The 26434-nt window shown below is 37.8% G+C and overlaps 1 protein-coding gene across 2 annotated transcripts in view; it reads right to left on the bottom strand.

Moving 5' to 3' along the window:
- Window positions 1-3912: 3912 nt before the first annotated feature.
- Window positions 3913-26434, bottom strand: part of LOC127807897 (uncharacterized) — a 33838-nt gene continuing 11316 nt past the window's right edge. For both annotated transcript variants that reach the window (XM_052346107.1, XM_052346108.1), the window contains 8 exons: window positions 16431-16615; window positions 16036-16235; window positions 6563-6895; window positions 6368-6469; window positions 5785-6082; window positions 4911-5059; window positions 4540-4824; window positions 3913-4312 (listed from right to left, as the gene is read on the bottom strand). In XM_052346107.1, the coding sequence (XP_052202067.1) occupies window positions 4097-4312; window positions 4540-4824; window positions 4911-5059; window positions 5785-6082; window positions 6368-6469; window positions 6563-6895; window positions 16036-16235; window positions 16431-16615 (1768 nt within the window). In that variant the 3' untranslated portion in view covers window positions 3913-4096. The remainder of the gene's footprint in view (window positions 4313-4539; window positions 4825-4910; window positions 5060-5784; window positions 6083-6367; window positions 6470-6562; window positions 6896-16035; window positions 16236-16430; window positions 16616-26434) is intronic.

The raw sequence follows: 26434 nt of genomic DNA, 5'->3' as shown, positions 1-26434 counted from the left end.
TTTAGGTTTAGTGTAATATGTTGTATTACATGGAGTTACAAAATGAGCTTTCGAAGCACCCAAGGTCGACCATAAATGGGCTAGCTAGGTAAGCCAAAAGCTCATATCCAATGCGTTGAATAACCTAGTAAGCTGGGAAAGGTACTGAATTAGTTATAGGGATCACTTTGCACCCCTAGAGAGTTACCTGCAAAAATAGGGTGACAATAAACAACTCTTACGAGTTCAATAGTAGTTGAATTTCGAAATGGGAATCAAACTAAACAACCAAAAATTCCAACTTGAAAAATGATTATTCAAAAATAACGTTAGAAAAATCAACTAAACATTATTCTTACATTGTTTGTGACATTAAGTAGATGATTACATGTATTTTGTATATGAAAATATGGCCATGCACGAGCTAGATGGAATTTCCTCAAAAAGGCAATGTTAGCTTGCAATCTAAAGTGGTTTGTGGCATTACAAGTTTAAATACAAATCATGTCATCCCCACATGCCAAATGTTTTTAGAACTGTATAGTTCACCCCAAAAATATTATTTTCTTGTACAAAATAATATATATGTAAATGTAAATGTTTTGAGCATGTAAAATAACTTGAGTTTAGATGTATTATTATTATTATTTTGCATAGTGCTATATTTATTTGTAAAGACTGCATTTTTGAAGTTGATACATTTTTGGTAAATCGTGATTAGATTTGACCTTATTGTCTAATTTCAGTCCTAAATGTTATTGAAGATAATAATGACCAAATAAGTAGAGGTGAAACCCACTAGAGGTTTATTAACAATTAATTAAGCAATATAACGTGGAGTAACCTCTAGTTGAGACTGTAAAAATTAAGGTTGCGTTCTCTTTACTGTTTTTAAAAATGCATTTTTGAAAACAAAAAAAAAAATTTGTAAAGAAAACTCAAAATAACAAAAAATTGTTGAGTGTTTTCATCCAAAACAAATTCTAAACTTAAAACACATTTATTTATTTATATTTTATTATTGTAATAAGAAAAAATATTACAAAATTCATTAATTTTAAAATATATATTTTTAATAATATATTAACATTAAATATTTCTAATTTACTGAATATTCAAATTTATTGAATAAAATATTATTAAAAAATTATTTTCAAAATTTCAAAGAGAATACGTTTTCTAATTTCTGTTTTAAAAAATAGTTTTTCAAAATGATAAATAGAATACGTTTTCAATTTTCTAAAAACAGATTATCAAAATAGAAAATTGAAAATAAATTTAAAATTAAAAATTAAAAATTAAAAAATAAAAAGAATACAACCTAAAATTTTATGCTGAGTATTTGGGTTTCTGTAAAGCTATTCTAACCTCTCCTTGGATGAGGCATTAATTTTAGTTTTAGACCCATCTGCCACACCAGCATAGGGACAAGGGTAATAAGTTGGCACTGTGTTCTAATAAGAAAAGAAATTGGCACCATTTAAAGAGGTCAAGTATTCTAAGGGTCAAAGAAAGTCCATGAAATTGACCACAGACATATTTTAACAAGGGTCAATTGGCTATTTGACCTAATTATAAAAGTTTATATATCATTATCATTACCAAAAACAAATAATTTAACATGACATTACATTTATATAACGCTAAAAAGATAATTTAATATTTAAAGTATACACCAATATTCAGTTTAATAATTTTATTTTATTTTGAATAAATTTAGCATCTAAACAACAAAAAAACAACTCAATTTAATGATTTTTACTATTATGACAAACGGAGTTTGATCGTTGTTAACAAACATTCATTTTCATTAGTCATACCCCAATTTTAACCAGTTGAAACCACTCAAACTTGCCCCCGAGGCATAGCTCATTGATTGAGGACGAACATGTTGAGTGTCATAGTTCTGCCTTCATGTGTGGTCGGACCTATGTTCGATTCTTGGTTACTGGATTACTAATTTAACTCCCTCACTATACTAAGAGGCTGATTGGTGGGAACGCTCGTGATGGAGTGCGATTCAAACAAAAAATTACTCAAACTTCTTATCTTTCTCCCTTTTCACACATGCACACGTAGAAGAAATAAAGTTAACGTCTACAAATTAAATTTTCCATTAATATTTGAGCTTCTTTTATTTCTAGAAACTAGTGTTCATCCCAGTGGCGGAGTAAAAAAAAAAAAATTTAGTTTGGACCAAATCATAATTTTAACCTGGGTTAAATTATAAAAATTATAATTATCTATAATAATATATATAAAAAATTAAAAAGTCAGTTGGGGCCAATGCCCAGCTGACCAAGGCGTGGCTCCGCCATTGGTTCACCCGTGCCATGCACAAAAGGTGTAATCACAATAAATTTAAAAATTAAATTTTAATTAATATTAAAAATTTATATATTAGTCTTGAAAATACAATATCTTAAATCTTAATTAGTATTAAAAAACTCATGCATTAATTTTGCATTTAATTAAAAGTAGTGATTGATTAATTATTAAAATAAAATTATTATTATATTATATATTTATTTATAAATTATAAATATAAATATAAATTAAAACTCCTAAATGTGGGAAAGCATGAATTTTTCAATACTAATTAAAAATTTACTTGAAATTCTTAATTTCTGATACTAAAATTTAATTTTTGCAGTGATAACAAAATTTTGAAAATATGAATTTTGACTTATTTTTCTTTCATTATGTATTAATTTTCTTTCATATTCTTGCAAATGTGATATGTTAAATCTTAATTAACATTGAAAAACCCATATATTAATATTTATTTTTTAATAATTGAGGAATTAATAAAAAATAATATTATAAATATTTTTGATTAATAATATTTATAAAAAATATTTATTTTTAATTCATTGAGAAATTATATATCTACACATGACATAATTAATAATTTAAATTGTCTATTCAAATTTTTTATTAATAATATTTATCTAATTGATAGTAAAAAATTCCAAAATACTTTATAGAAGGTCTCCAATTGCTTTAGAATAATAAGTACTAAATGCAAATTATTTTTATTTTATACAAATGAATAATTTTCTATGACTTAATTAATAATTTAAGTTGTCTATTTATATTCTTTAAAAATAATATTTATTTTTGATTGATTGAGGGATTAATTGAGGAATTAATCAAAAATAATATTATAAATATTTTTAATTAATTGAGTTTAAAATTAAGTTATAAATAAAAATTATAAATAGTATTGGAAACTCATACTTAATTTTTTACTTTAATTATTAATTATTACTATCTTTAATTTAATGCAAATTTTAGAGCTAAAAAATACTTTGGAGACTATTGGAGGAAAAAAATGCTTGGCAAACTATTTAATAACTAAATATTTATATACGCATAATAATGCATTGAAAAATCCATACGAAGTTAACTAATTAAATATTTAAATGGGTGGATAAATAATATACACATTATAAATGACTTTTAATAATTTTTTAGCAAATAAGCAAGAAAAATTATGAAAAATCAATATAAAAGTGATATTCTAGCTACATCTTATGTAATTTCTTGATATATCCATTATTACAAATTATTAAGGGACTGATTGATGGAACGCCCGTGATGGAGTGTGATTCAAAAAAAAAATCACTCAAGACTTCTTATCTTTCTCCCTTTTCACACATGCACACGTAGAAGAATTAAAGTTAACGTCTACAAATTAATTTTTCCATTAATATTTGAGCTTCTTTTATTTCTAGAAATATTTAAGCTTTGCAAATCTAAACAGTAATTCTTATGTAAGAAAGCCACAGCCACAGCCACAGCCACAGCCACAGGGTGCAGCTTAAGTCAATAAATGAGTCCTGTCACCATCTACTATGACCTGTTTCACATTTCCAATCACGACTTTATCTCACATTAATAGTTTATTTAAAATTATTAAATATATTATTTGATTTCATAAAATTAAAAGTCACCTCTAGCTAAAAAAGGGGAAAAAAAAAAAAAAAAAAAACTCCTACCAATAGATAATCAATATGCAAGATTTTTGTTTTCGGTTGAATAAACAAGAAGTTGTACCTAGAATCTACATTTTTATTCTCCATTGCCCCCTTAAAATGGTAAATAATGAAAAATATCACATGTCAGATGAATCGGTAAAAACTGATCCATCCGGTTTTGTTGTTCGTGGAATGAGAAAATGGTCGACAATCCTAACAGTTCTTAACGGATCCTGCTTTGAAGAAACTGCTCGCCATTTGCTTGGAAATTTTCTTTGGTGGCTCATCTGCTGCGGCTGCTGCTGCTTCGGCTCCCCCTCCCACTTAGGATCCAGCTTCCACTCCTTTGGAACCTGGAAAATACCCAGAAAGATTTCAACTAACTGCAATGCAACCACTAAACTAGTACCTCCTCCCGCAGAAGAATGAAGCAATTAAGGAAGAGCAAACAAGGCTACCTGATTGGACTACTAGGAACTATATGTCAAAAAAAAAAAAAAAAAACAGATGCATTATGAATATTAAAATATTTCTTTTAAGTCAAACCTCCATAAACCTCTAGCATTGGCTTCATCCGTACCTTATCAACGGCAAGTGTGAAAACCTCAAGATCACCACCACGGTTGATATGGAAGCGAGTGAATGCCTTGTAATTAGCAATCCGAAGCGAGGAAAAGGCTTCATCAAAGTGTATGTGAAGCCAATTAATGCAAATGTACAAATAGCTTCCAAAGATCAAAGAAACAACTGGGGTAGAGAAGACCCAGAAGTAAAGAAAGATAGAAGCATAGTATATCACTGCACCCCCTCTAGAGAGTGATTCCATCCCATTCTTACAGATGTTATTCCTGGTAACAGCCATGACCTGAGAATTTCAACAAGCGTCAATATTGTGTAAAAGAAATAGAAGAAAAGAAAGAATATTGTTTGCCCCCATATATACTCTCGCACCTCAGGGACATCAAATGCAGACATAAGATACTTGATACACGCAGGATAAAGACCAAATGTCCATTGTTCCATGCGAGCACGGAGGCCAGTTGGGTCTGGGAAATGCTCACTTTCCACTGACCGATACCACTCGTATAAAGTGTGGTAACCTGTGATGAAGTTCAGTTGTTAAGTCAACATCCACATAATTCAACTGAATCCAAATAGTGCGCAACAGTCTACCACTGCCATATCATATAGCTGAACAACCAAATCAATCATAAAATAACTAGCCGAACTACCACTGTTTGGAAGATTATATCCATTCATTCAATTAAGGTGACATTAAGGTCTCACCGTCAAGCAAAAATGCTTCCTTTACCATTAAATGCAATTGCTACAATTTCATGAGTAAATTAAGTCGAGAACACTCTTTTCAATAGCTTTTTCATCCTGTCACATCTAGCATATTCATTCCTCTGACACCACTTTCTTTGTGCCTGAATATAACACAAGCACTCATTCCTGTACCCATCATGAAGCAATCCAAATACAGAAAGAACACAACCCCGGCATCCCACCTGACTAGAAATATGAAGTACTAAATTTTAATACCTGATATTGGGATTTAGGTTTTCTTTAAATTTTGAAATTTAGATTTAGTAACTTTTATTTATCTGTAGTAAGATTTGTTAGATATTAGATTTATCTTTTTAGTTTAGCCCATAAATAGGCATTGGTGATGTACCCAGAGAGACGATTGAAATATTTTCCAGCTGAAACTTATCGGGAAAATTCAATTTCGATTACAACACACACACAAGCACAGATAAAATTGTGCCAGTGAGTACATAAAATAACATTTTGATAAAATCCAATGAATCATGAGAGTCACCTGAAGTTGCAAGTAGTTTGTGCTGGATACAAGTCTCAACACCAAGTTCCAATAGCAACATTAGAATAAGTGCTGCAGCCAAGTGCGCAGAAACATGAAGAATCCCAACTATCACCCTTTTTTTGCGAGAGACTTTGGAGGGGACAAATGTGAAAGCAGTTATTAATAACAGCACAGCACCAACTGAAGATGTATATGAGTGTCCCAGCAAGTATATAAAAGAATCCCATACTGTGCCAAAGAAGCTTTTCAGATGACCAGAAAATGTATCATCCCGCAAGATATGACCTAGCTTACACTGAGAAAGAGGGAGAAATATAATCAGTAATCTGTTTGTAAAACAAGACCCTGAAATATACCTTTCAGTTGAGCAAATTCTAACGTCATTAAATTACGCAAGAAAACAACTTTAATTTAGGACAGGAATGGGCCAGATGGAAAGGGTAGCATTATTGGCAACTTGAGGAAGAAACTGTTCCAAGCTAATCAAGGAGAAAATGATAAAAATCCTACTCATAAAGCAGCAGGTCAGACATAAGTGCAGCTGCTAGGCATGCCTGTAGGAAGTCAATGAGAAACTCACCTGCGGGAACATGGAAAATGCCAACACAAAATATATGATCCCACCAATGAAATCGAACTGCCAATTTTTCTTTCGAAACTTCAATATGTTTCCCAAGGCAATCTGCAGCATGATTACAGAAGATTATAAATTAATGCAACATAATATACAAGCAATGGATACAAAAAAATTATGTAAATTATATAGATTCTTTACCCTGCTTGAATCTTCAACAGAAGGATAAGCAGCCTTGGTCTCGTAGGATGTCCCATATAACGTATTGAAACTACTAAAGATGTGCGTGGGATGCAAAAAGGCACCGCCACAACCATTAACAAGTAAATGTTGCACAAAAACAGGCTTATCTGATGGAACATATGAATGACGCATATAATGATGTAAATCTCCAGCCATCCGAACTTTACACCGCCCTTTCAAACAGTCACATATCAGGTACGACACATTTTTCCCTGTCTTGTAATCCCAGTACCAATCAAGAAGCCAGTTTGGCTCATGTGTCAAAATGATGACTGAATCATTCTTTCCAACCTAGATTAAATAACATTTAGCATTTGATAGAATTACAAATCAGATGGAAACAAACCCTCATATTCAATAACTCTTGACTGACAAAACATGAATTATGACATCCGTATACTATTGGTATGATGATGGAATTTAAAACTCATTTCAACACACAGATCCATGGAAGAGCTAACTACATACTAGGCACAAAAAACAAGGATACATTTTTAGGAATGAAAACCAAGGATCTTATAAGTGAGTAATATAAATTATAAAGTACTGACAGATATCTTACATCATGAATAACTGACAGATTGAACAAAATTACTTAGGGACCATTAGGAAATCTTTATTAAGATGTTGTTTCGGGGGGAGGGGGGAATGGAACTTGAAAACTTTTACAAGTGATCCACACACATTCTTGAAATACAAACCTAAACTTACAGAAGATCGTTCTGCCTATAATACTTATGGCACATCAAGACTGGAAATTGACTCCTAAAACCAATAAAAAATTAAAAGCAAGAACACATGATTGCAAATCTGGAGACAAGGGAATAACAATATAGAAGGACCAGAACCCTGTGCTAGTACCATTGCATTGCAAAACAGAGGATGGACTAATGCACAACAATAAGTCACTGCCCTAAAATGTGAATCCTTGCTATATCTTTAGCCTACAATATATATAAAAACCTTGGTGGAAAACCCTTATCATGGCATAGGATATAATAGCCTTACAAAAGATACGGCCATGGAGAGGGATATTATGAAAAAAGCTAGAGCTCATGTAGCCAATCCTACCCAGTGGCATCAACGCTTATGATGATGATGATGATGATGATTACTTTTTTAAAACAACTTATTCCCTAAAAAGCAAGGGGATAAGATTTAACAACAAATCCTCCTTTCAAGTTTATTTTCCTCCATGAGAACTTCAAATGAATTTATATGTTCAATGCAGGTCTCAGGACAAAGCAAGTTAAAATATTTTTCAAGTATGGACATTAAGGTTTTTTCAATTAAACCTTAATGGAGAAAGAAAACAGAACCACAAAAATCTTGACCATAAATGCTAGTCACTCCCCAAATAGAACCTTAATGGATCTTGTCCTGATATCCTGCATCACCTAATGCATGAACACTACTATTCTTATCTAAATATTGCTATCATACTGAGAACGCATGCATAATTGAAAAAAATCTTAGCATCTCTCCTTCCAATTGGTAATTTTAATAAATTAAACCTTAATGCAGGAGAAAGAAAACAAAACCACAAAAATCTTGACCACAAATGCTAGTCATTCCCACATCAACCTTCATTTACCATTTTAAAGAAGCACAAACTATTCCACTAGTGCTGATAGGAAATTTTACATGCATAACTCAGTGCAATAGAAGGGTGGACCATATGCCAAACCTCCAGTTTGATCCATATTAAGTGGCTGGTTCATACTCAAACTGACATTCTGTTAGGCCCCCGGTTTTCGCATACTTACTATAGGCGTCACAAGCATCCGAAGGGAGTTGAGGGTACAGCTGGAGGAAGCACCAATCAGCTGGTGCGCTAAGGGGTAGGGTAGATATTTGGCTGGTTTGTGTAACAAACCAGCAGACACGCTTGCATAACTAAATACGGTTATGCAGGAGAGAGAAGGGAATAATAGCTTATAAAAGGGGTAGGAAGAGAGGGAGGAGGGTGTGAAGAATTTGGAGTGATTGTAGGAGAGTTCTGGGCCTCTCGAACGCCCAGTTGCTGCTGTTCTTATTTTCATTTTCTTGTAATTCCAATTCTGAAATACAATTCAATCCATTTCATCCATTGGAGATCCTTCCTATCGGTTGGATCTCATCATTTTGGTATCAGAGCAATAGTCGATCGCCATGGTAAACTTAACCGAGAGAGTGGGGGACCTGGAGGGGAAGGTTGACACGATGAGGAGAGGAAGTGCACCAAGGCAGTGAAATCATTGAACTCTCTATGAATTCGGTGGTTGGTTTAAAAACACCGCAGACCATGAAGCTACAAGGCGTTATCGAAGGGCAACCAGTAGTAGTACTGATCGATGGAGGGGCGACGCACAACTTTATAGCGGCCGAGTTAGTTCAACAACTGGGACTGCCGCGAACAGAAACGACTGGTTATGGTGTTATCATGGGAACGGGAATGGCAGTGCAAGGGGCCGGGATTTGCAAGGGGGTAAAGTTGCATCTACAAAACTTGCAAATAGTGGAAGATTTTCTACCTCTGGAGCTGGGCAGCTCAGATGTAATTCTTGGGATGAAGTGGTTGGCTGCGGTGGGAAAAATGAGAGTGGATTGGAAGGCCTTGACTATGAAGTTCCAGGTGGGGGGATTAGCCGTGACCTTGCAGGGCGACCCTAGCTTGAGCAAAAGCTTGGTATCCCTGAAGGCAATGATGAAGGCTTTCAAGGAGAATGGAGAAGGAGTGCTGCTTGAATTGGGAATGATGGCATCTGATTATAGTGACAAAACGGTCGAGATCCCACCGTTCCTTAAGCAAGTGTTAGCTGAGTTCGAGGAGGTGTTTTCAGCACCTGAAGGGCTGCCTCCTTCCAGAAAGAAGGATCATGCCATCAACCTGCTGCTAGGCACAACTCCGGTCAGTGTGCGGCCCTACCGTTATCCCTATCTACAGAAAAACGAGATTGAAAAGATGGTAGGAGAGATGCTAGCCGCAGGGATCATACAACCCAGTTCCAGCCCCTTTTCGAGCCCGGTTCTGCTGGTCAAGAAGAAAGATGGAGGGTGGAGGTTCTGTGTGGATTATAGGGCATTAAATAAGGTGACAGTGGCCGACAAATTCCCAATTCTAGTGATTGAAGAGCTGCTGGATGAGCTTCATGGAGCCAAGGTCTTCTCCAAACTCGACCTTAAGTCCGGGTATCACCAAATTCGCGTCAAGGCAGAGGATATTCCAAAGACAGCATTCCGGACGCATGAAGGCCACTACGAATTCCTCGTAATGCCTTTTGGATTGACTAACGCGCCAGCCACATTTCAGTCACTGATGAATGACATCTTCAGAGAACAGATGAGGCGTTTCGTGCTAGTTTTCTTCGACGACATCTTGGTTTTTAGCAAAGACTTTGAACAACATGCACAACACTTGTGCTCTGTTCTGGAGGTGTTGGCAGCTAACCATTTATTTGCGAATAAGAAGAAGTGTTCATTCGGACAATTGGAAATTGAGTACCTAGGTCACATTATATCACATGAAGGAGTCTCGATTGATTATAACAAGGTAAAAGCCATGTTAGAGTGGCCCTCTCCCGCCACACTGAAGGAGTTGCGTGGTTTTCTTGGTCTCACCGGGTATTATAGGCATTTTGTTAAAGATTATGGCAAGATAGCTTGGCCACTCACGGACAGACTCAGGAAGGGTAATTTCTTTTGGGATGAAGCGGCTGAGCAAGCTTTTCGCCATCTCAAAGCTGCCATGGTGTCACTGCCCGTGTTGGCTTTGCCGAATTTTGACAAACCATTCGAGGTGGAGACGGATGCTTCGGGACATGGCATGGGGGCTGTGTTAATGCAAGACCATCGACCTATTGCATACTTTAGTCAGGCGTTTAATCAGTTCGGTAGGAGGAAATCAGTGTATGAGAGGGAACTAATGGCCATTGTGTTCGTGGTACAGAAATGGAGACACTACCTCTTGGGACAGAAATTTGTGGTCAGGACGGATCAAAAAAGTCTCAAGTTCTTGATGGAATAGAGATTGGTGAGTCCAGAATATCAGAAGTGGATGGTGAAGTTAATGGGATTTTGGTTTGAAATCCAATATAGACCTGGGTTGGAGAATAAAGCGGCTGATGGGTTGTCCCACATCAGCCACTCAGCTGCCCTCCTAGCTTTAACCGTTCCTCAGGTTCTCCAACTGGATCAACTAGCTAAGGAGGTAGCTGACAATGAAGAGCTACAAGTGGTGGTCAAGGACCTCCAGCGGGATCCTACTTCCAGACCCCATTTTCAGTTGGTGGACGGTTTCCTTTTTTACAAAGGGAGGATATATCTACCGAAGGGTTCTTCTCTCATCCCATTGCTTTTACATGAGGGTCATGATGAGAGTGTTGGGGGGCACTCGGGCTTCTTGAAGACTTACAAGAGGATCGCGGCAAGTGTGTATTGGTTGGGGATGAAGAGGGATATTCACAGGTATGTAAGCCACTGTGCGGTTTGCCAGCAAAACAAAGTACTGGCACTCAAACCAGGAGGACTTTTGCAACCCCTTCCGATTCCAAATCAAATTTGGGAAGACCTTGCGATGGACTTTATCGAAGGCTTACCCAGGTCAGGAAAAATAGACTCGATTCTGGTGGTGGTTGATAGACTCAGTAAGTATGGCCATTTTATTGGGTTGAAACACCCTTTTTCTGCTGGAGAAGTGGCAGGAGTCTTCATCAAGGAGGTTGTGCGGCTTCATGGTCTACCACGGTCCATTGTGTCTGATCGGGATAAGATATTCATGAGCAAATTCTGGGAGGAACTCTTTCGTCTCCAAGGTACCAAGCTCCAACGCAGCACAGCTTACCATCCACAAACGGATGGTCAAACGGAGGTGCTGAATAGGACATTGGAGACCTACCTTCGTTGCTTCGCTTCTTCCAAACCAAAATCTTGGTTTGTGTGGCTGCCTTGGGCGGAATTGTGGTACAATACTTCATACCACACAACCTCTAGAACTACACCTTTCCAGGCCGTCTGTGGGCGCGAACCACCAGCAATACTTAAAGTTGAAAAGGGATCCACTTCGGTTTCAGTGGTAGAGCAGCAGCTTGTCGAGAGAGATCACATTCTGGAAGAATTGAAGGCACAGCTACAAAGAGCTCAAGCTATAATGAAGAAAGGGGCTGATGTGAAGAGAAGAGCAGTAAAATTTCTAGTAGGGGATCTAGTTTACTTAAAACTAATTCCCTATCGTCGAAAGTCATTGGCTGGTCGTGCCAATGAGAAACTGGCTCCTAGATTCTATGGTCCGTTTGAGATTGAGAGGGAGGTTGGACCGGTGGCTTACAGGTTAAAATTACCTTCATCTTGCAGCATTCACCCAGTGTTCCATGTGTCTCAGCTGCGAGAGGCCAAAGGGACATTGCAAGCCACGGTGGATATTCCAATCAGTTAAGTGCAGAGCTGGAGATGCTGGTCGAACCGGAGGCAGTATTGGGAGTCAGACCAGGCAGAGGAAATAATGTGGGAGGTTTGGATGTTCTTCTGCAATGGAAGGGGTTACCCCCATTAGAAGCCACTTGGGAGCCTTTCAGCCTCATTCAGCAGCAGTTTCCAGGTTTTCACCTTGAGGACAAGGTGACAGTTGGGGGAGGGAGTGATGTTAGGCCCCCGGTTTTGCATACTTACTATAGGCGTCACAAGCATCCGAAGGGAGTTGAGGGTACAGCTGGAGGAAGCACTAATCAGCTGGTGCGCTAAGGGGTAGGGTAGATATTTGGCTGGTTTGTGTAACAAACCAGCAGACACGCCTGCATAACCAAATACGGTTATGCAGAAGAGAGAAGGGAATAACAGCTTATAAAAGGGGTAGGAAGAGAGGGAGGAGGGTGTGAAGAATTTGGAGTGATTGTAGGAGAGTTCTGGGCCTCTCGAACGCCCAGTTGCTGCTGTTCTTATTTTCATTTTCTTGTAATTCCAATTCTGAAATACAATTCAATCCATTTCATCCATTGGAGATCCTTCCTATCGGTTGGATCTCATCACATTCTCACCTATAACACATGGATGCCCCCAAGAAAAGAGTCTTGCCTACATCACATCCATATTGAAGACTGAAATCCTCTGCTACTAGTAGACAATTTAAATGCTTCAACAGCACACCATTACTCAAAAGTACTTTTTCAGTAGTTTTGGATATGTTTTTCCTATATACTTTAGGAAACATATCAAACATGTAACAGTACCCGATGTTACGGTGCAATTTTTGGGAGTACTTTATTATAAGAAGAAATTCAAATTTTTATAATTATTTGTGAATTTTGAGAAATTGATTTAATTAATTGACTTGATTAGGAATAATCAAGTGTTTGAGGTAAAAACTAGCTAAAGAGGTGATGAATAATCTAGTTAAGTCTCGGGATATGTAAGGATTTCTATAACAAGACCAAGGGTGCATTCAAGTTGAAAAATGGTTGAACTAAGCGAATCACTGTAGATTTCAATGTAGCATGAGAATATAGAAAGCTTACAGTGTAAGCTTGTGGTTCATTAAGGGTTGTTAAGTAAGGTACAAGGGTCAATTACTTGGTGACCCTCAAGTACCCTGTGATCCCCAGGAGAATTGGGGATCAAAAAGTAAATACAAATTAAATAAAGTAATAAAATATAGCAAAAAGTGACAAATATCCGACTTTGACATGATTTAAGCATAAGACACCAAACGAAATATGGAAACTTCAAGTTAGTGTCCATTAGTGGAGTGGGATTAAAATAAAACAAAAAAGCAATGGTGGCTGATTTTCTCTAGAAAATCAATGAAAGTGGGTTAAGGAATTGCCGAATTCTCACGAGTTTCAAAGTTTGAGTGGCAATTGACTTCTCACGAAATTATCATGATAATTTTTAAGAGCTGGCCTTGGAAATTTATAAGTAGCTGCAAGGTGTCAGCGTAAAATTAAATAGAGAAAATGCAAGTTGATATTTGTGAACTAAGTTTGATTAAATTGGGAGGATGTGGGAATTGGTGGAGCAGATTTTATCATAAACAATTATAAGGTTATAAAAGAAGTTTTATGCTTCATGTGAGGAAGCTTGGTCTCATGGCAGAAGGAAAATATAGAGAGAATGAAAGGAACTGGGACTATCAACTGAGAGGGATAGGTAGTTTTGTGCAGCTTCAACCAAGGGAAGTAAAGGAAGTGAGATAAGGAGAACAAGACTTGGCCAGAAGTTAAAGAAAATAAAGAGTACAGTAAAAAGTACAGTGGCTAAGGCTGTGAGGAACTGGACCATGTAACTTAAAGTGTTGTACAAGTCTGCTCAGTTGGGAGCATAAATGGTGAGGTAGCATCTCCTGGAGATTTATATAAACTGAGGGATGGATGAAAAATCCAAAGGGTTGGCATTTGGGAAGTTCTTGACAAATTGAATGGAAACAGAAAGTGAGAAGAGACAACTGCAAGTTGCTGGGTTGAGTATTGGCCAAGAGGAAGAAAGGTAGAAATGTAGATCAGAAAGAGAGAATAAAAAGGGAAGGAACAAGACTAGAAGAGAAAGAACATGAACAAAGGCTAGACTTACCAAGGGTTATCTTCAAGCTTCTCTAAGAAGGTAGGGGGTCTGAGCATTATTTCTTGCATTGTCTGTGACATGAATTAGATGATTGCATGTATTTCATATGTGAAAATATGCCCATGCATGTGCTAGTTGAAATTTCATGTTAGCTTGCAATCTGAAGTGTTTTGGTGCATTCTAAGGTGTTTAAATGCAGTTCATGCGTTCTCTAGCATGCAAGATGTGTATAGAACTGTATAGCTCACCCCATAAATGCTATTTTCTTGTATAAAATTATACATATATAGATGATCAGATTCAAGGAAGGAGAAAGGAAGCTTGAGGAGAATAAGTGACCAGCTACAAGCACATAGAACAACTTGGGTTTAGTTGTACGTTGGTGTGTAGTGCTATGTTATTTGCAAAGATTGAACACTGTAGTTTTATGCAAGAATTGCCCTATGTAAGTAATGGTTTGTATAGTGATTGGGTTCAATCCAATTGTGTAAATTTATCCTTAATCATTATTAAAGTCAAATATGACTAAGTATGGGTGAAACCCACTAGAGGTATTATATATTGGTTAATCTGACCTCTAGCTCAGGGTATAGGAAAATTATAAAATTAATAGAGAGTACTCAGGTTTTTGTAAATTAATTTTCCCAAGTTTTGTTTTTTTGTTTTTTTTTTCAAATGCCCCTGGGGAGCGGGTTTTATCTTGGGAGCACTTAGAATCTGTTTCTTTAGTCGGAATTCAATGCCTCACAATTGCACACACTCACAGATTGTTTGAATTCGAAGATCAAATATATATGAAGAAAACAGAATGAAAAATATTGACAGAAATTAAATCAAACCACAGAATAACACAAATTCTTATCCTGGTTCAAATTGCCCCTTAGGACAACCCTACATCCAGCCTCCAAAAGCCTCCGAGCGCAGCCTTCTTTGATTTACTAGAATGCGATCAGTACAGAATTCTCTCCTCACGATTACAAGCTTTCAAGATTACAAAGAACAATTCTATGACACAACCTTTCCTCTTTTGCTTTCTCATGAGATTCATGCATCGCCTTAAATGCCTAGACCTCTATCCTATTTATAGAAGATAGGACGTTAACTCCTAGGTACTTCATAACCGGTATGGATATTACCGATTTTAACCCCCAACTTAATTCTAATTACAAGTTGGTCACCGCCTATCTATACCCTTTAAATTTCGATGCATCCTAACTGCCAAACATCAGCATTACTCGAGACAACAATTCTAACAGCGGGGTGTTGCAAAACACATCTTAGAAAAAGATACGGTGCACTTAGGATCAATAAGAGAGCAGAACTATTGGAATGAACATAAAAAGAACTTCCAGAAACTTTGACCAAATAATAAAGAAGAAAAGTTTTGTTTGTCTTACTGGAAAATGAAAAAAAGACACTAGGAGACTATGAGAGGTCCAGTTTGGTTCCATGTGTGAATGTAATTTTTCTTAGGCAAATGCTGAAACCACAACTCAAATGAAAAATTAAGAAGATTTAATAGTTCAAAAAGAAAGTTAGCCACATCCATATGGCAGAAAATCATGCACAAGTTCCTCTACCCTCTAGTTTTTGCTCCATTGAGTGGATAAAGGAATCATCATAGACATTAAGCTCAATCACACAGGACCAATAAGACTGGCCCATATGGAACTTTCTTCTATCATTTTCTCACTCTTAAATTGCATAAATTTAAAGCAGAACGTAAGATTTTGCCTCAAGATAATTGGTGCTCCATAAACTTCTCCAACAATTTGGCAGAAATAATAATTGAAGAAACTATTACATTTAAGTATGCTATAAGATAATATGCAAACACATCATAGGGCAGACAACTACAACAATAAGTGATACTGTAGAACCATAAAGTAGGCAGAGGATACCTTTTGTTTTACTAAATCTGAGAAGAATTTGAATTGGTATACATCAATATCACAATGGAGAGCAAGGTCAAGGCCAAACACCCACCAACCTTTAGGTAGTTGCAAAGCAAAGTAGCTTTTCTTCTGAGGCATCAGCCATCCACCCAACCAGCTCTTATGGCAGATGTACCTCATAAAGGTCTGAAGTCCATCAAACCAATCTACAGAACCACAAAAGAAACATAGCATATCAAGATTTAAATTGCAATGAGCTTAAAGAAACCAAACTCTCAACAGAGCAGTGACATTGATAAAAATGATTTAACATTAGCTGAAGAATTAACAAATAAAATAACAAGTTTTCAGTTATCACAAAAATAACAATAGGAGGATCTAAGACCAGGAACTTAACCAACCATGGTTTCCTGGGATAGCAAAACACTGAGGTCCATCATACTGCTTCAGTTCAGACACCCCACAAGGTAACTCTGGCTTGTTTACAGCTACATGCTCTTCTTTATACCATGATGGAGGCTGAAGTGCATACTCAAAAGGACGAAAGAAGCGCTTTTCATATGTAAACCCTGATGGATTAGGATAACTGATGCCAACCAGAAATAAAACAAATATCATAAAACAGGCGCCTGTCCTGATTTTAGGGAAACTCAAGACTAAAAATACAGAAAATTTGGAAAAATGGAGAATCTACAAAGCTCAAAATCAAAAGTTAATACATGGTAACACTTTTCAAGTGATATCATTCACGAACAATAAAGCATCATAAAAGGCCATGGTCAGGATTTGCTGTATAGTGACAGTGCTAACTGCAAACTCGAGAATTAGTTCTGCATGCTGGTTTTTTACCACATTTCCCCTCAATATTAGCATATTTCTATAAAGATGATTTGTGGATTACTTGTCCACCTAAATGTATCTTAATACAACCAGACATTATACAAGTGAAGAATTGAAAGACATTTCAAGTCCAAAACAAATTTAAAAAAAATGAATTTGTATTTAGCAAAAAAAAAAAAAAAGAAAAGAATTTGTAAAGCCATAAATATCATTCCAACTAGTTCAAACACACAATAATATATTGTAAAAAGCTGCAAACAGACTTACTTGACTACTACTTTAACAACAACATACTAAGCCTTTATTCCACTATGAATAGTCAGGTACATGAATTATATATCTCTTCAATCATTTTCTATCCAGAGCCTAATCTTGTAAAGCCCTTATAATTAATATCATACCTAAGTGTCTTCCACCAAGTTTTTCTTGATCTTCCTCTACCTCTTATATAAATATTTGTTTCATTCCATCCACTCTCCTCAAAGGAGCCTCTATTGGTATTCTTCAAATATAACCGAACCATCGCTCTCATGCATCTTATCTTCAACAAGAGTTATTTCAACCTTATTACAAATAACATAATTTATAATTTTCTATTTTTCTTGTATCCCTCGTCTCCATTACACTTGTATTTTACACATGTTAGTGCTTTAATCCCAACATTCTATGCCATACAACAAAGCGGGACCTATAGTTGTCACATAAAATTTTCTTTTGGCTTTAATGGAATCTTACCATCACATAAAATGCCAGATGCATTTTTCATCTTAACCATCCTGCCTTAATTCTATGAGTTACATCCTTTATTAATCTCCCCATCTTTTTTTATGATGATCAAAGAATTCTAAATTTGTCTTTTCTTGCTATGTTTGATCTTCTAGTTTTACCATAACATCATCCACACTTATATTACTTGACTATTTAGCCTAAAATTGTGATGCTGAAATGGATGCCTTAATACATGAAACATGCAAATATTGAGACGTGCGAGAGTCATTTAGATATGGACATTTTGTAAGATAGCTAGCTCAATGTAGTGTTAGGCTCATTTCCTAACCATTCAAGTTTTGAATAATTAGGGAGCAAACATAGTAATAGAGCTTTGATTCTAGGAAATTCTCAATCCAACTACCCTGGACCTTATTCTGTAAAGATATATATATATAATATTTTGCAGGATTTATTGTGGACCTCATTCTATTTGTTTAAAAACCTGTTAGATCTATCTGACAGGGGAATTCTCTCCGATTAAGAGAGAATTAAGCGAGAATTTGAGAGGGGGAAGGGAAGGAATTAGAGAATTGAGGGGGAGAAATCAGAGAGAGAGAGAACAAGAGGGAAAATGACTGATTCAATTATCAAATTGTGAGTTCAAATGAGCTGGGTCAGTTCTTTTATACTGCCTCGGCTTGGGATTGGTGCCAAAACAGTCGCCAAGTCCCTTCTAGAATCAGTACAACTTGTCTAACCACTTGCATACAACTTGCATTGCCGGAACATTCCTCCAGCAAGCTAATTCCCTCCAAAAAATTAGAAAACATAGCTACGAAATAAAGGACAGCAGCCTAGGTACGTGACAACTTCCCCCTCCATTAGTCATTTCTTGTCTTTAAGAATTGTGCAATAGGCTCTCCGAGTTAGGAAACTGCCTTAGTAAGTCTAACATATATTCCCAGGTGTTGTCGTCTGAATGGAGTGTGGACCATTTGACCAACACCTGAGTGATAGGTGTCTCTTGCTTGTAGATGATTCTTCTATCTAAGATAGCCATAGGGATTGTTGGTTCTGTTTCTTCCCTGAGATTAGGAGGAAGGAGTGGGCTGGCCAACTGTGATCCAACTCCTTTCTTGAGCAGGGAGACTTGGAGAATCGAGTGTATTTGGGACCCCTCCGATAATTACAGATGGTAGGCCACTGGACCCACCCTTGCAAGCATTGGGAATGGTCCATAAAATTTAGGGCTCAACTTAGACATTGGCTGTCTAGAGAGGGCTTTGAGGTGTTGGTGGCTTAACTTCAAATACACCTCCTCTCCTTTTGAAAATTCCCTCTCACTTCGCCTCTTATCAACCATTTGTTTCATCCTATTTTGTGCCTTAGCTAGTTCAGTCTTCAGTAATCTTAGGATCTCTCACCTCTATTGCATGTAAGCTCCCACTATAGTTGGTTCCCCCCCACAGCTGGTAATAGTGATGGCTTGTAACCGTATAAAGCCTCAAAGGGAGTCATGTTAATGGAACTATGGTGGCAAGAGTTATACCACCATTGGGCCACTGATAGTCATTTGTGCCACCCCTTTGGCTGCAGAAAACATAGGCACCTTAGGTATGATTCGAGGCACTGATTGACCCTTTCAGACTATCCATCCATTTCTAGATGATAGGCAGTAGACATGTGTAACTTAGCCTAGGAACCTTAGCAACTCCTTCCAAAATAAGCTAGTAAAGACCTTATCCCTGTCTAATACAATAGACTGTGGGACCCCATGTAATTTCACCACATTATCCAAGAAAACCTCAGCAACGTCCTGAGCTGTAAAAGGGTGGGATAAGCCAAGGAAGTGATTGAATTTGGTAAATCGGTCAACCACCACTAGATGCAGTCTCTACCCTTAGACCTCAATAACTCTTCAATGAAATCCATAGTCACATTAGTCCAGGCCTTCTCTGGAATGGCCAAGGGATGTAGTAAACCCGGTTGGGCTACTGTCTCATGCTTGCACCGCTTGCATATATCACAATTCATCACATAATCCATCACAAACTTCTTAAGTTGTGGTCAATAGAAAATTTCCCTAACCTTCCTATACGTGTTCTGTATCCCTGAGTGTTCCCCCAGTAGGGAGCTATGAAGTGACTATAGGATTTGGTTCTTTAAAGCCACTCTCTCCCCAATCACTAATCTGCCATTGTATTGAATCAACCCATTGGACAAAACATAGCTTGGTCTGCAATTTCCATTAACACTTAGCTGCTCTAGTAACTCCTTTGCCCACGTCCCTTGCTAATAACTCTCAGTTACCTCTTGGAACCAATCAAGTACCACTGAGGTAATGGCAACTCACAAACTTTCTTCTTGGCAGCGAGATAAGGCGTCTGCTGCCACATTCTCCTTTCCCCTTTTGAATTGGATTACATAGTCCAACCCCATTAATTTTCCCATTTCCTTCTTTTGCAGATGAGAATGTAACTTCTGTTGTAAAAGAAATTTGAGGCTCTCACGATCAATTTTGATAATGAACCTTCCCCCTTCTAAGTAGTGCCTTCACTTCTCCACCACCATTAACACTGTTAAAAACTCCTTGTCATATATGCTGAGCCCTTGGTGCCTAGGGCTCAAGGCCTGGCTAAGGAAGGCCAAAGGCCTACCCTCTTGAGATAGGACTGCCCCTATTCCCACCCCACTGGCATCAGTTTCTAGTGTAAAAGGTTTGTTGAAATCCGGCAGCCCCAGCACTAGTAGTAGTACCTCACTCATAACCTTCTTAAGTTGCTCAAATGCTTCCTCAACCCTTTGATCCTATTTAAATCCATTTTTCTTCAGTTGGTTAGTTAACGGTTTACTGATTAACCCATAGTTCTTCACAAACTTCCTATAGTACCCTGTAAGCCCGAAGAACCCCCTCAGTGCTTTGATGTTAGTGGGTTTAGACCATGCTGTTATAGCCTCAATCTTCTTAGGATCAGTCCCTACTCCTTCCTTGGATATAATGTGTCCAAAGTATTCAATTTCAGTCTATGCAAAGTCACACTTAGATCTCTTGAGATACAACTGGTTGAATCGCAAGACCTTAAAAGTAGTCCTAAGATGCTTTAGGTGTTGGCCAAAGGAAGAACTGTATATTAGAATGTCATCAAAGAAAACTAGGATAAATTTTCTAAGATAGGGTTCAAAAATTCGGTTCATAAGAGCTTGAAATGTAGCAGGGGCGATAGTAAAGCCAAAAGGCATTATAGTGAATTCATAATGGCCATGTGTCATGAACCTAGGGTTCATAACGGGGCTGGATTGACAATCAGAAGAATCCGATTGAGTAGAACTAAGAACATAAAGTTTAGAAGGATATTTGGACAGAAATGGGGGAAGGATGTAGAGAGAAATGAGGGAGAGAAGTAGAGAGAAAATGAGAGAGAATCAGATATTCATTTAATCAATTTCAGCATACCCAACAAACCAATAGCAGTAGCCTTATATAGGCATTACAAGCTCAATAATGGCCTAGCACATGCACCCCATGTGCTTCTAAAATATCTCCTAACTATTATTATAATACTATTACTATATTGCCCTTGAATTACTACTTGGGTCATGACACCATGGGGTGTCATGAAGGCAGTTTTTGGAATGTCAGATGGGTTCATTCTTATCTGATAGTAGCCTGATCGTAGCTCTAGTTTAGAGAAAATGGAGGCATGTTTGAGCTCATCAAGCAGGTCTTCAATAATAGGAATTGGGAATTTATCTTTGATGGTATGGCGTTTAATTGTCTGTAATCAACATAAAAATGCCATGTCCCATTTTTCTTTTTTACCAAGAGGACAAGAGAAGCAAAAGGGCTACCGCTAGGCCTGATAATTGATTGGGAAAGCATGTCCCTAACCAATCTTTCAATCTCTGTTTTCAGTTTGGGAGGGTATCTATAGGACCTAATATTGATAGGTTTAGTGTTTGGTCGAAGAGGAATAGAGTGGTCTAAAGGTCTCTCAGGTGGAAGAGACTTAGGTTCTACAAATAGGTCTTGATGTTCAACTAGTAATAAATCAAGCAAGGTTAGTTCAGATACCTACCATGTGGCTTGAGGCTAGTTTTTGAGTTGTCCCCATAGATGTGCCACTTGGGACATTTTCTTCCGGAACAGCTAATGCAACTTCTTCCCTTTTATCAATTTGCAGGTCCCTATCTCCATATTCCCTTGGAGAACCACCTTCCTTCCTTTCTTTTCTAGGGACACTCCTATCTTATTGAAATCAAAACTGATTAGACTCACCCTCTTCGTCCAATCTACCCCCAGGACTATGTGGCATCCACCTAACTTCAATAGCCTCAAATCAACTTCGAATAATTCACCCTGCATTTCCCAACAGAACCTCAAGCAAGCGAACTTGCATATCACCCTATTCCCATTAGCCACAGTCACTGAGAGTGGCTATGTGCTGGCCAGTAGGTACTTCATCTTCTTGGCAGTTCCCTCATCAATGAAACTATAGGTACTCCCACTATCGATCAATACCATTAGTGTGCCTTCCTGTACTCTACCTTCAACTTTGATTATTTGCTACTGGCCATTCCTTTAATGGCATGCAATGAAATTGCTCTGTTATCCTCTTCCCCCAGATCTTCTACCAGTGTTAGGCCTTCCTCTTCTTCTTCCCCTTCCAGTAGCAACAACTACTTCTTACACTGATGTCTTGGGGAATATCTATCACCACATTTGAAGCACAACCTTGCTTGTCTCCTCTGTTCAATAAGCTTGTCCCTAGGTTATAGGTTTTGGGCTGCTGGTGGGATTACTTGATACCTGACCCTTGGCTCCAATTTTCAGGGGTTCTCTCTCGAGTAGTTTTCTCCCATATTGCATCACTCTTTACAGTCCTCCCTTGTTCTGCCCCCTTTGTTTCTTCATCAGTGCTTCAAATGTCAACTCTTGTAAAGAGGCCCCCTCTGCTGCCTCTTGCACTGTTTTTTGGTTTAAGCACCTTCACGGTTGACCTCAATTCATCACTCAATCCCCCCAAAAAACTGGACACAAAGTACTCCTATGTCATGTATGGGTTTCTACTTAGCATTAGGGACTTTAGCTCCTCGAATTTCATCTGATAATCCATCACCGTTCCCTCTTGCCTTAGGCAACTGAATTCCTCCACTATATCCATCATGCCTCTTTCCCCGAACCTCTCACGTAGCCCTTTAGCAAATTCATCCCAATTATAGGTTTCTCTAACTTTGGACCACCCCTAGAACCATATGTCCCCAACATCATTGAGGTAGGCCGATGCCATGGCCACTCTCTGGTTCTATGCCACTTGGTGGATTCCAAACAATTTCTCATGTCACCTGATCCACTATCGAGGCTTCTGTCCCTCAAACACAAGCAATTCCAGCTTAGGCATCAGAAATCCCGAATGGTGAGAAAGAGTAGGCACCTCATGCCTTCTTTTTAGTGCATTATCTCCTACCGTGGCTGGATCCACTTCCCACTCCGATGATCCAACATTCCTGTTATTGGTGCCAAATCCCAGTAAAATTGGCTTTGTAGACTCCTTAGGGGGAAAATTAGGTGAGATTCTTACCTAATGTTGACCAAAGAACATGAGCATAAATTGTTGCAATTAATCACGCAACACATTGTCTTGATCCTGCATCTCTTGCATCCCTTCCTTGATTTGCTCACGCATGTCCCCACGAAACTTCTCTGCTACCACCTCTAACTTCCGATCCACCACTGATCCAATCTTCTCCCCCATCGTCTCCACATGGTTCTGGATCCATTGATGCAATCACTTGTTGAAGTTGCACCGCCATTTGCCTCATCCTTGTCTCGTCAACCATTGTTTGATTCCTTCAAAAACACCAGCGAGGAACTTGCTCTGATACCAAGATGTCAGATCTAAGATCTGACAGGGGAATTCTTTTCAATTAAGAGAGAATTACATGGGAATTTGAGAGGGGGAAGGGAAGGAATTAGAGAATTGAGGGGGCGAAATCAGAGAGAGAGAGAGAGAGAGAGAGAAAGAGAATTGAAGAGGGAAAATGATTGATTCAATTATCAAATCGTGAGTTCAAATAAGTTGGGTCAGTTCTTTTATAGTGCCTTAGCTTGGGATTGGCTCCAAAACGGTAACCAATCCCTTCTAGAATCAATACAACTTGTCTAACCACTTGCATACAACTTGTATTGCTGGAACATTCCTCCAACAAGCTAATTCCCTCCAAAAAATTAGAAAACAGAGCTATGAAGTAAAGGCCAACAACATAGATGTTAAAGGCTAGGCGCAAGGTGTCTTAAGGCACCAGTTCGACTCCTCGATTGGGTCGAGGTGACGCATTTTTCAGGAGGCCCTCGCCTTGCATGGCGAGGCGCCGAGGCATGAGGTGTACCTCATGAAACCTAGGTTTTATTTAAAACCTAGGCAGCCCAAGTCGGCAGGTCAACTCGTCACTCCCATCTTCTCCCTCTCCATCTGACCTTCAAGCCAGCTGCCGGAAACACTTTAGGAGCCGCCATAAACACCTCCTCAAGCTGTCCAGCCACCAAAAACTCCCATCTTCTCCAACGCCAGCTGCCGATCGGCCCGATCTTCCTCTCCTCGTTGTTGTCAAGCTGCGCCTGCCTCTCTTTATACAGTTGTTGTTTTCTTGTTTTTTGGAGAATTTTGTGGACGTTGGAATTGTGTTGCAACAGCCCAGTTAATGTCGTCGACAACTTCCAAAACTGAGCCAGCATAGAGTTACTTTGAACTGATCCTAATGACAGAAATACCACCACATGTAAATTTTGTCGTAAAGTAACGAAATGTGGCATATTTCGAGTGAAACAACATCTTGTGGGTGGTTTTAGGAATACTAGAGCTTGTCTAAAATGTCCTCCATTAGTAAAAGAAATTGGAGAGTACAAGCAAAAGAAGAAGAATGATAGGGATGAGCGAAATATGGCACCGTTAGATGATGATTTTCACTTTGGTGAAGGGTATGATGATGATGAGGAGCCGCCACGAAGTATAAAAAGACCCAATGTATCTACTGGAAGTGGAAGCGGTACCGGTAGTGTTGGTAGTGTTAAAGGGCCAACACAAAAGGGTCCACTTGATATTTTTCTTAAAGACCCAGAAGTTACTGTGTTGAAAAGCAAGAGCAAAGGAAGGCAAACAAGGTTGGGTGAGAATGATTTTGCAAAAAAAGAGTTAAGAGCTCGAGTTTATAGAAGCTTTGCACAATGGATGTATGATGCAAGCATTCCATTTAATGTAGTGACATATGACAGTTTTAAAGTCTTTATAGAAGCAGTTGGTCAGTATGGTCCGGGTGTGAAGCTGCCTAGTTACCATAAAGTTAGGGTTCCCTTTCTCAAACAAGAGGTGGAAGCCACTCGTACAATGATGAAAGATAATGAAGAGGCGTGGGCCAAATATGGATGCTCCATTTTGTCAAATGGCTGGAAAGACAAGAGGGAAATGACATTGATTAACTTTTAGTCAATTCTCTTAAAGGAAGTATGTTTTTGGAGTCTGTTGATGGTTCCAGCTATTCAAAGACTAGGGAAAAAATGTTTCAATTATTAAGTAAATGTGTGGAAAAGATTGGAGTAAGAAATGTGGTGCAAGTGGTCATCGATAGTGTTTCAAACAATGTTCTAGCAGGTATGAAATTCTTTTTTGTAATTTGTATTATGTCTATAAATAGAACAATTTGAATATTCTTGAGATATTTATTATTTACTAATATCTTGTTAATTTCACTCTAAATAACAAGAAGAATAATTTTGGAGGCAAAATATCCTATATTGTTTTGGACACCATGTGCAACGCACTGCTTGGATTTAATGTTGGAAGATATTTTCAAGTTGCCTAATATGAAGAAGACATTTGAGAGAGCTATTATTGTGAATAGCTCCATCTATACTTGTTCGGGTCTAGTAAACATGTTTAGCAGGTTTATTGACAAGAAAGAGTTGTTGAGGCCTGTAAAAACAAGGTTTGCAACTGCCTTTATCACTTTGGGCAAGATGCATAGTTTGAAAAGCAACCTCAAAAGGATGTTTACCTCTGAGGAGTGGATGACAAGCAAGTGGGGTAAAAGAAGTGGGGGCTAAAAAGGTTGTAGAAGTGATTTTGATGCCTTCATTTTGGAACAATGTTGTATATGCTTTAAAGGTAGTTGGTCCATTGGTGCGTGTACTGCGCTTAGTGGATGGTGAGAAGACGCTGGCTATGGGATACATATATGAGGCCATGGATAGGGCCAAAGAAGCGATTGCTATCTCTTTTAATGGGGCTGAAAAGACGTATGCACCCATTTTTCGGATCATTGATAATCGATGGGATATTCAGCTTCATCACCCTCTGCACGCTGCTGGTTGGTACTTGAATCCATATTATTTCTACAAGGCTGATGGCTTATATGAATGCATTAGAAAGTTAAATCCAGATGTAAAGGTTCAAGACCAAATTGATACTGAGCTTTCAATGTATAACAAGGCATATGGGTTCTTTGGAAACTATATGACTATTAGAAAGAGACCTCAGAAATCACCAGGTATACACATATATATATTACATTATATATATAATCATTCTAGATAATAGATAATAATTAACCCATAAATTTTATTGGACAGCTGAATAGTGGGTTTCATATGGAATATCAACACCCACATTGCAAAATTTTGGAATTAAAATTCTTGACTTGACTGGTAGTTTATCTGGGTGTGAATGTAATTGGAGTGTGTTTGAAAATGTAAGTGCATTGTACATATATCACTTACAATTTTTATTAGTAGTTAGTTTGTTTCATGTAGCTTATTCTTGGTATGTTTTTGCATAAATTGTTGAAGCTTCATACTAAACGG

The sequence above is a fragment of the Diospyros lotus genome, chromosome 8 (genome assembly GCF_014633365.1).
Source record: "Diospyros lotus cultivar Yz01 chromosome 8, ASM1463336v1, whole genome shotgun sequence".
Classification (NCBI taxonomy): Eukaryota; Viridiplantae; Streptophyta; class Magnoliopsida; order Ericales; family Ebenaceae; genus Diospyros; species Diospyros lotus.
Note: the sequence above shows the minus strand (reverse complement) of the source record. Positions and strands in the feature narration are given on the sequence as shown.